Source organism: Octopus bimaculoides, chromosome 2, assembly GCF_001194135.2.
Source record: "Octopus bimaculoides isolate UCB-OBI-ISO-001 chromosome 2, ASM119413v2, whole genome shotgun sequence".
In the NCBI taxonomy this organism is placed as follows: domain Eukaryota; kingdom Metazoa; phylum Mollusca; class Cephalopoda; order Octopoda; family Octopodidae; genus Octopus; species Octopus bimaculoides.
This window is the reverse complement of record NC_068982.1, coordinates 137,396,296-137,407,770: the sequence shown is the minus strand read 5'-3', so window position 1 is coordinate 137,407,770 and position 11,475 is coordinate 137,396,296. Positions and strand designations below refer to the sequence as shown.

The window sequence follows — 11,475 nt, the reverse complement described above, 5'->3', positions numbered from 1 at the left end:
AGATATATCAACTCAAAATTTGATTACCCTTAACTACACAGAGCAAATTTATATAACAATCTCTCTTTTACTGAAAAGTATCATATTTGGAACTATTTTTTGTTGAAATATGTCAAGTTTATGGAGGCAATGTGACCTGTAGAAAATATTAATTCTATTTCTTTTGATAGATATTTAAAATCATGACTGGAAAACCCAAGATATTTAAATAAGCACAAGATCCTAAATTTAGGGAAAAGGCAAGGGTTAGCCAACTAAACTGACACCCAGTACATATATATATATATATATAGAGAGAGAGAGAGAGAGAGAGGTACAATGGGCTTCCATACAGTTTTCAACTACCAAGTTCACTCACAAGGCATTAGTCAGCCCAGAGTTATAGTAGAAATATATCTTGTGATATCTATTGTGGCTCTGTGTGTTCCAAGTTCAAATTCTGCAGCCTGTCAATAGAAACAGTGACCCTTTTTCTGTTAGGAGTTGACAACCTGACCGGGAGAAAGAAAACCAGAGTGACAAGTCATGAGGTGTATTTCTTTCTTTGTTTTTATGTCCAGTTTTCCATGCTTGCATGGGTTAAATAAATTATGTTCTGCCTGTTGCTAATTCTTATCTATATTTCTTGTAAGGGATATCATATTTCTCATATGTCTTCAGAGACACAAAGCCAGCAGATGATCCACTGACAACCACATCAGTGTCTGTAGTTGAGCAATTTTCTGAGAAGTGCAGATGTAAACAAACACAGTAACACGCACACACACAGATATATATATATATATATATGATGAGCTTCTTCTTACTTTCATCTACAAAATCCACTCACAAAGCTTTGGTTGGCTTCGGTTTATTGTAAAAGAGACTTGCTTAAGGGGCCATGCAGTTGGACTGAACTTGAAACCATGTGGTTGGGAACTGAAGCCCCTAATCACATGATGAACATGTTCATGGGAAGATTTGTAATCTGTAAATTTGTAAAGAAGTGACTAAAGGGTGATATGGTTTAAACCAGTGGTTCTCAACCTGTTTTTTCGTAGAGATGCCTTTGGTTCTTATTTTACTTGGATAGACCCTCATAGCTATTTTGATGTTTTAAGAAACCCTATTATAATTTTATAATTAAATATTAGAAATTACGTACAAAAAAAAATCGTTAAAACATTTAATGTATTGTAGAAGTATAACTGATTCACTATACATAAATTTTAACAATAAAATCTTATATGGAGCCTTAGGTGTCCATATAAACAACAGGCTTAAACAAACTAAATAGGGAGATGGAGACATATATATATATATGTACATGAAGAATTTCATGACTAGTGTATTACAAATGAACTCACTTCTGTTGGCGACATTCCACAAATATAATGTCCACCAAATCCTTCTCGTCGAAAATACATTTTGGTTGGATCTATGACAAATGGAGAATCAACACCGGGGCCTTTTGGACAGTGGACTACATAAACATAGCGTTTTCTGGAAAATTACAAATAGATAAGTGAATAACTAGTTCAAAATAATTATAAAAATAACTAGTAGTATTATGAGATGAACTTATTTCTTGAAATTTATAACACATTTCATGGAAATAGTATCTCAAATTGTATTATCTCTTAATGACAATGGAAAAGTCTGTGTTAGGCTGTCATGTATTGCAAATGGATGATGCATAAGTGAATTAAAACTGAGTATAAACACATACATAAATACATGCATTCACACACATATATACACCCACTCACATTATATATTTATATATATACACACACATAGACACACAGGAACACAATGTAGTACCAACTTCCTTTTTACACCAAGCCTGAAATGTAAACAGTTGTAAATTTACTATCATTTCTATTGCATGTTTTTCTCTTCTTTCTCTTATTGCTTTTATTTGTCTTTGACAAAGGGTATAACCTAAAACCTTAGAGCTTTTTCTGGTCTTTTCATTTGGATTTGGTCATTCAACCATTAGAAAAGTCAGTAAATTAGGTAAATGGGTTCCTCGCAAACTTTCTGAGTCTAAGTGCATGCAGAGAGTGAATGTGTGCTCCTCTTTGCTGTCACGTCACATGAATGAATCTTTTTTGTACTGAATAGTGACAAGAAATGGGTTCTCTATAAAAATATCAAGTGCCGAAGACAGTGAGTAGAAAAAGGAGAAACAGCAGCACCCCAGGCTAAAAATGGTTTTCACCCATGTAAAGTGTTGTTATCTGTTTGGTGGGATATGAAAGGTTTAGTCCGCTTTGAACTTTTAAACTCAAACCAAATGATAATAAAGGAGATCTACTGCGAGCAGTTTAAGTCAGCGCTAGAAGTAAAACAACCATCTTTGGTTTGAAGACGAAAGGTGTTCTTCCATCAGGATAATGGTTGGCTATATACAGTGAGAATGGCATTCCAAAGGCTGGGGAAGTTCGAATGGGGAACGATGTCCCACTCATCATATTCACCAGACATTTCCCCAACTGATTATCATTTATTTTGCAGTCTTCAAAATCATTTAGATGGAAAAAATATGAATTCTGTAGACAAGATCAGAACAGTACTGGAGGAGTATTTTTCATCACAGACAGGTGAATTTTGGAAGAGGGGCCTTGCAAGTCTACTAGAGAGATGAAAGAGCATTGTAGAAAATGAGGGCAAGCATATTTTAGATAAAAAAAAAGAACTTTGTTTATCTTAATTTAGAAAAATAAAAGTATAAAAAACTGCATTATTTATGGGATGACCCAATGTATATATTTATGTATGTGTACATACACCATCATCATTTAACATTTAACATTTTCCATGCTAGTATGGGTTGGATAGTTTGACAGAGGCTGGCATGCCAGAGAACTGCACCAATCTTTATTGTCTACTTTCTTTGGAATGGTAGTTATGGCAGGATGCCTTTCCTAATGCCAACCACTTTACAGAGTGGCTAGGATACTTCTTACTTGAAATAAGATCACCAAAGAACTTACAAGACAAGACCCCTCAGCTGAGGGAGGTGGCATTCTGCTAGGTGATGAAAGGTTTAAGTATGAATAGAAAGAAAGAAATAGGGGTCTTGCATTAAAGGAAATCCATGGTTACTTCAATAGGAGAGAAGAAAGACAGAGAGAAGGCAGAGATAGAGAGGAGAGTGAGAAAGGAGAGAAAATGGAAAAAATATGATGGGTGTGGGGATGGAATGGGAGGTTGTACACTGAAGTTACACCAAGAATTGGACAGGGTGAACGGGTGGGGAAGTTTGCAAGATTGCAAAAGGAAAGTGCGAAGTAGAGGGGAAGGAATGGATACAAATAAATGAAGGGGTCATTAGGAAGAAATGTTGCATGGAAGAGATTCAATACAGAGCCAAACACACACGCACATATGTATGTATGTATGTATGTATATGATTACTATATTACCTGGGTTCCACAGGCAAAGGCAGAGACAAAAGGCCTTTACCATGTCCGATCCCTGCCATTTCTGCCACCTCTCCAGCCCAAGGTCCAGCACAGTTAACCACAATGGCAAACTTTGTGTGGTAAATTCCATCATCACATTTTATCTGGAAGAGAAAAATAAAAGTAACAGACATTAGGTCAAACATCACCTCTGCAGAATCTGTAAAAGAAATTACAAGAACCTTAACCTTAACCTGGAATGAAAGGGTCTTAAAGTTAACTCAGTAAAGAATAACGTTCTAGTAAGAAATCGAAATGGAACCAAATTCGATGTCTGGCACCCGTGCCAGTGGAGTGCTAACAGCATCATCTGAGCGGGATCACTGCCAGAGCAGCTGTCTGGCTTCCGTGCTGGTGGCATGTAAAAAGCACCATTTGAGCGTGATCATTACCAGCGTCGCCTTACTGGCGCTTGTGCCGGTGGCACATGAACAAAACATTCGAGCGAGGTCGTTGCCAATATCGCTGGACTGACTCCAGTGAAGGTGGCACGTAAAAAACACCATTTGAGTATGGCCGTTGCCAGTACTGGTGGACTGGTCCTCATGCCAGTGACACGTAAAAGCACCCACTACACTCTCGGAGTGGTTGGTGTTAGCAAGGGCATCCAGCTGTAGAAACTCTGCCAGATCAGATTGGAGCCTGGTGCAGCCATCTGGTTCGCCAGTCCTCAGTCAAATCGTCCAACCCATGCTAGCATGGAAAGCAGACGTTAAACGATGATGATGATAAGCAGGAAACCAGACAGGACTCTACTTCCACCAGGTAAATGTGTGGGCAGGAACTCCATATGGTTTGAAGACGAAAGGTACTACTGGTTAGTATCATAAATGAGTGGGTACAAGTAAGGGTTGCAGAACAAGAAATACCAGTTAGTATTCTAAAACAAGAGGTACTATTGATCACTGAATGGTAAAAGGTACCAGCTAGCTAGTTAGTATTATAGAACAAAAGATACTATTGAGTTCTGAGGGTAGGAAATACTAGTTAATTCTGCTGCGAATGAAGAACAACAGAGTACTGTAGAATATGAGGTCCTGAATCGCTTTGCCTTGGACCCTTAACTCCTGGTGGAGTCATAGGGACTGTTTCTGCCGAGCTCATCTTTTGCTTTTCATCCTTTTGGGATTGATAAATTAAGTACCAGTTGAGCACTGAGGCTGATGGAAACAACTAGCCTCATCCGCCAAAATTTCAGGCCTTGTGCTTAAAGTAGAAAGGATTATAAAATACGAGTTGAATTCCTGATGAATGAAACCCATGTTTCTGCATTGGCTTTTCACTTTAGCTTTGCTACAAATGTTCAAGGAAAAGGAATGAACATCACCAGTTCACATTTTACCTCTCTTAAAATGTAGATCCTTTTCTTGTAATAATGGAAAAGAAACCAGCGTATAATTTACCTGTACACAGTCTAACTTATTTTTTGTTACAAGACCTTCACTGCTATGTTCAACATATGATGTCAGATCAAATCCAACTGCTTCACCAGTGACATATCTTACACCAAGAGACAAATTTTTTTGTTTCAGAGCTCGTATTAGAGTCCATGAATCAAACCAACCTTCACCTTCAAGTCCTGGAAATAAACGAAGAATAAGATAAACTCAATACTGAACATCATTGCTATTATTATTATTATTATCATTATTATTACATTGCGAGAGCAGCTGTCTGGCTTCCGTGCAGGTGGCACGTAAAAAGCACCATTTGAGCGTGATCGTTACCAGCGTCGCCTTACTGGCACATGTGCCGGTGGCACGTAAAAAAACATTTGAGCGAGGTCGCTGCCAGTGCCGCTGGACTGGCTCCTGTGCAGGTGGCACGTAAAAACCACCATTTTGAGCGTTGTTGTTGCCAGTACTGCCGGACTGGCCCTCATGCCGGTGACACGTAAAAGCACCCACTACACTCTTGGAGTGGTTGGCGTTAGAAAGGGAATCCAGCTGTAGAAACTCTGCCAGATCGGATTGGAGCCTGGTATAGCCATCTAGTTCGCCAGTCCCCAGTCAAATCGTCCAACCCATGCTAGCATGGAAAGCGGACGTTAAACGATTATGATGATTATTAATCGCCTATTCTCTCTTTCCCCTCTCTAGCCTACTTTAACCATTTAACCACAATAAAAGCCAAGAGTGGGGCATTAGTGTTGTTAACACAGTCTGTACCACCCTGTTGATTGTGCAAATACAGCACACTTGAAACTGTCAAGATTGAAATGGGGTCTTATCTTTCTAATATAGAAATCAGGTAATTAAAGGGGAAGAGAGAGAGTGAGAGAGAGATGGGAGGGGAGAAACAGAAAGACAGAGGAAGAGAGAGAGAGATTGTATATATATATATATATATATATATAAAGGGGGTAGAGAGAGGGGAAAAAGAGAAAAAGACAGAGCTAGATAGATAGATAGATAAATAAATAGATAGATAGATAGATAGATAGATAGACAGACAGACAGACAGGCATAGATAGATAGATAGATAGATAGATAGACAGAAAGAGCAGGAACAAAGAGCAGTGAGCTCTATATGTAGCCATTATATATGTAAAACAAACTAATTTGGCTTATCAGTTGACATAATGGTTGGAGGCTGTGATTTTAATGAGAGACAGAGAAACCATTAACGGTCACACTTGACCAAGACTATTGTCAACAATCGGCAAAGTTAAACAACAAATCTTATGTTAAACCAAATAAAATTATTTGACCAATGGATTGGTGTATATATATATGATAGGGTGCTGAAAAATTCCTGGCTTTAAGGGTATCGCAAAAGGCCTGGTTGGAGGCTCAACCTTTCAAGTTCTTTCACAGAGCTTAGAAAAACTGAAGGACCACTGCAATAAGTGTGTGAATCTGAGAGGGGAATATGTTGGATAAAATCATAATTAATTGACCCTCATGTATTTTCTTTTACCCAAAGCCAGGAACTTATCAGCACCCCCTTGTGTGTGTGTGTGTGTGTATAATAGGTGCAGGAGTGGCTGTGTGGTAAGTAGCTTGCTTACCAACCACATGGTTCCGAGTTCAGTACCACTTCATGGCACCTTGGACAAGTGTTTTCTACTACAGCCTTGGGCCGACCAAAGCCTTGTGAGTGGATTTGGTAGGCGGAAACTGAAAGAAGCTTGTCGTATGTATGTATGTGTATATATATATATATATATATATATACATATATATATATATATATATATATATTTGTGTCTGTGTTTGTCTCCCTCACCATCGCTTGACAACCGATGTTGGTGTGTTTACGTCCCTGTAACTTAGCAGTTCGGCAAAAGAGACCAATAGAATAAGTACTAGGCTTACAAAAGAATAAGTCCTGGGGTTGATTTGTTCGGTTAAAGCTGGTGCTCTAGCATGGCCACAGTCAAATGACTGAAACAAATAAAAGAATACAAAATACATATTTACGCAAAATAATATAAACAAAAATAACAAAAAACATGTAGTTACCATATGAGGCCAGTTCAATTCCATTTACATTCAGCCAAGGAAATTTTTTGGCCAGAAGATCACGACTCAGTAGTTCAATTTTGGCACCATTTTCTCTGTTAACAGAAAAGACAGAATTTTTAATTTATTCAAAAACCAGAAGCAGATTTTATATAGATGAGGTAATTATGTGGCATCTTGGGCAAGTGTCTTCTACTATAGCTCTGATTTTTGTCTCACATGTTACTTGGTGACCCTGTCAGTGCAAGTGCCACTCAACTCTTTCATTACTGTATTTATTTTGAGATGCTCTGTGTTTTTTTCAATTACTTTAAATATAACAAAGAATTTAGTAAAATAACTCAGATTGGAGCCTGGTACAGCCTTCTGGCTTGCCAGACTGAAGTCTGATGCCAGCATGTAAAGCGGACGTTAAATGACGATGACACATATATATTTTGTGATACACTAAAGAATAGTGAATGGTACCAAAATTTTAAGTTATCATTAAGCCAGTGTTGGGAACATAAATTGTAACTAAGGTTTGGTGGAAGATTCTAATTCAAAACTTATGAAAACAAGACATTTGTACTTGATTGAGCAAACCTATGGCTGAAACTGTTCCAGCTTTAACCATCCTGTCTTTATTCTTCAGTCATCGCAATCGTGATGGCTTGGCTTCATGAATGAAAACTGATAAATAAGCCTGATAAATGCAACCTGCATTTGGTGTGAACAGCTAGCAGACAATTTGTTGATAGGATATATCAGCAAATGTCACAGGTTACGCCAGCCCATAAACACTGACAGAGCTATTGCAGATCATAACAATTCACACAGATACATGTACATACACGCATGTGCGCACACACATAGTTTCTATCTATCAAATTTCGTTATAATGGATTGGTTGGAGTTGTAATAGGAGGCGCTACTTTATTACTCATTCACTGATCACCAGACAATGGAAAATATTAATTTTAAAGCAGAATTTGCTTTGACACCAATCTGCTCTGTTCTAATATAATAAAACCTTTCATCTTGAAGTATTCATAAATGCTTCGTTTTTGCATCTGGTTTGCAAGATTCTTTGTGTGAATTCCTGTGTAGAAACAAATGTTGTTGTGTCTATGGAGAGTCATTATTTTTTTTTTTATTTTCTTCTGTTTTAAGTAGAATATTGATGTCATCCACATACCTACAGCGTGTGTGTTAGTAATATTGGTATAATGAGTCTCCCTAGACACAACAGAATGTTATATAATTTATATAAGTTTAAAAATCATCATCATTGAAAGTCTGCTTTCCATGCTAGCATGGGTTGGACGAACTGACTGGGGACTGGCGAACCAGATGGCTACACCAGACTCCAATCTGATCTGGCAGAGTTTCTACAGCTGGATGCCCTTCCTAACGCCAACCACTCAGAAAGTGTAGTGGGTGCTTTTTACGTGCCACCGGCACGAGGGCCAGTCCAGTGGTACTGGCAACGGCCATGCTCAAATGGTGTTGTTTACATGCCACCTGCACAGGAGTCAGTCCAATGTTTTGTTCACATGCCACCGGCACAGAAGTGAGACCGCTGCTCTGGCAGAGATCCCGCTGCTCTGGCAGAGATCCCGCTCGGATGGTGCTGTTAGCACTCTACTGGCAAATGTATATAAATTAAAATTTCTCACTATAATTTTGTGAGAATCATCCATGAAGCTATGTTCCAAACACAAGCCTCTATAGATTTAAAGTTAGTTATTGTTATTAAATCTCTTTAAATTCTTGACTATTTTCAAAGATAATTCAAACCACGTATGTAGTTTGAATTGATACAAAATAATGAATGACAAGAAATACGAGAGCTGAGAGGAAATCCTAGAGACTTATGAATCTGGGGAAAAAGAATGAAAGAAAGAATAAACTAAGAAAAGGGTTCAGAATAAAAGACAGAGTGGAGATAGTGGGGAAATATAGAGTAGAAGGAAGAGATAGATATATGAAGGAGTAGGAGTGGCTAAATTACCTCTGCATTTTGACATTCTTTGCAAGTTGTTCTGATCCAGCAGGTGTGGCCAAGAATAAATATCCCTGATGATTGAACTGAACATCAGGAGGGTCCATATCTGTGAGGAGAGAAGAAAGAAAATGAAAGCATGACTGTAAAACTGTGCCCAAACAGACACAAAAGTATGGTGCAGGTTTCTGCTTGGCCAGCTCCTGTCAAACTGTCCAACCCATGCCTCAAACCGACCTGTGCCCAGAAACTGTATGGAAGCTCATTGTCACTCACCCACTGACATACACACACATATGTAGAAATGCGTTAAAGGATTTATGAATTTCCATCCAAAAGTTCGTTTTATAACTATATAATAGTGACAACATGGATTTTTTCCATCTTCTTGCTCTGTTAAAATATTTGAGAAAAATCATATTAATGTGTCCAACTGATTAAAATTCTATTTATTTGTGCAGCTGATGATAGCCCTGCATTTAAATTGATGTAATTATTGCATTGGTCAATTAAATGGAGCTGCTTGAAATGGTTGTGCTGCATCACTTCTTGATATCCTGTAGCTTATTTTGATATATATATATGTATATATATATATATATTTTTGTATGTATTTATGAGCATGTCTGAGTCCATTTCAGTGTGTGTGTGTGTGCATACATGTTATACCATCAACATCTTCATAAACTGACATTGCACCAATGTTTAAAGATGTCATCAGATAACAGATAACAAAGTAAGATCTGAAATGTTGTCACTCACCTAAAACACTTAAATATTGCTTGATATTTCGAAGGAATTGTGAAGTAAACATTGAAAGCTTCACATTCTCGGGTAAAGAAAACTGGTGACGTAGTCCCCCACAGGACAACGCACTGGCAGCTCTCGTGTACTAAAATTAAAGAAAACATACAAATTACAGTCTTTATAGGGGTCACAGGAAATTTCGCTGCAAACATTTTAGCCAGAGAAAAATTAACCATAAGAAATTTCATTTTGGGAAAATTTGCTGTAAAACGAAATATTGTTGGCACTCCGTCGCTTACGACTTTGAGGGTTCCAGTTGATCCGATCAACGGAACAGCCTGCTCATGAAATTAATGTGCAAGTGGCTGAGCACTCCACAGACACGTGTACCCTTAACGTAGTTCTCGGGGATATTCAGCATGACACAGTGTGACAAGGCTGGCCCTTTGAATTACAGGCAGAAACAGGAAGTAAGAGTTTGAGAAAGTTGTGGCGAAAGAGTACAGCAGGGTTCACCACCATCCCCTACCGGAGCCTCGTGGAGCTTTAGGTGTTTTCGCTCAATAAACACTCACAACGCCGGGTCTGGGAATCGAAACCGTGATCCTATGACCGCGAGTCCGCTGCCCTAACCACTGGGCCATTGCGCCTCCACTAAAACGAAATATATCTTCAGTTAAAAGTATATTATTTGTGCAGCATTGCTTGAAATTTTCATACATTTTAAATGACCTCATCGCATTATTTTAATGTTTGTCCTTGAAGAAGTTTCATTACAACCTTATACCTGTGTATATATATTTACTATTCCTAATATCTTGACAATATTTATGACCATACCTAGCCATGAGCTTTCAACTCACTCTTGCCCTACATTTCAAACAGACACAGTACTCTAGTCTTAGATTTAGTAGTTGATAAAAAGACAAATAAATTAGAAATGAACCACAATCCTTTACAAGCTATGACCCCAGTAAGCTTCATGCCTTTCTCGGATGTGTAGTTTATTCTTAGCTACAATAGTGACAACATGGACTTCTTCCATCTTCTTGCTCTGTTAAAGTATTTGAGAAAAATTATATTAATGTGTCCAACTGATTAAAATTCTATAGCTGATGATACTCCTGCATTTAAATTGATGTAATCATTGCATTGGTCAATTAAATAGAGCTACTTGAAATGGTTGTGCTGCATCACTTCTTGATATCCTGTTGCTTATTTTGATATATATATATATATATATATATATATATATATATATATGTATGTATTTATGAGCATGTCTGAGTCCATTTCAGTGTGTGTGTGCGCGTGTGTGTGTGTGTGTGTGCACGCATGTTATCCATCAACATCTTCATAAACTGACATTGCACCAATGTTTAAAGATGTCAGCAGATAACAGATAAAAAAGAAATATTGCCTGATATTTCGATAACCTATTTAAGGGGTCATAAAAGCTTTTATCATCATTATTTAATGTTAAAAATGCTGATATAACAAGCTTAATCATTGCCCATGTGGCGAATATACCTTATGGAAAATTTTCCTACAGCAAAAATGTTTACAGCAAATTTCCTGGACACACTTTATAGAAAAACCAGAAAGCAAGGAGGCAGTTACAATAGTAGTCAGTAACAGGTGGGTCCCTGGGATATTCTCAGAGGGCCTCAGACCTTTTCTATTTGTGGGCCATTAAGCAGTTGGTATACTTTTAGGTCATCTTCAATGTCGTTTGATATTTGCTTATATAGGTATAGGCATGTCTGGGTGGTTAAAAGGTTCATTTCTCAACCAAGTGATTCCGGGTTCAGGCTCACTGAATGGCACCTTG

General features: G+C 37.8%; 1 protein-coding gene across 1 annotated transcript in view; it reads right to left on the bottom strand.

Annotated features, from left to right (window-relative positions):
* The window catches only part of LOC106869409 (FAD-dependent oxidoreductase domain-containing protein 1), a 21,304-nt gene that overhangs the window by 2,266 nt on the left and 7,563 nt on the right, over positions 1 to 11,475 (bottom strand). Inside the window, exons 2-8 of the mRNA XM_052965889.1 lie at positions 9,660 to 9,789; positions 8,907 to 9,006; positions 6,914 to 7,008; positions 4,853 to 5,028; positions 3,411 to 3,553; positions 1,324 to 1,482; positions 58 to 70 (exon numbers count right to left, since the gene is read on the bottom strand). Of these exons, the coding sequence (XP_052821849.1) occupies positions 58 to 70; positions 1,324 to 1,482; positions 3,411 to 3,553; positions 4,853 to 5,028; positions 6,914 to 7,008; positions 8,907 to 9,006; positions 9,660 to 9,789 (816 nt within the window). The remainder of the gene's footprint in view (positions 1 to 57; positions 71 to 1,323; positions 1,483 to 3,410; positions 3,554 to 4,852; positions 5,029 to 6,913; positions 7,009 to 8,906; positions 9,007 to 9,659; positions 9,790 to 11,475) is intronic.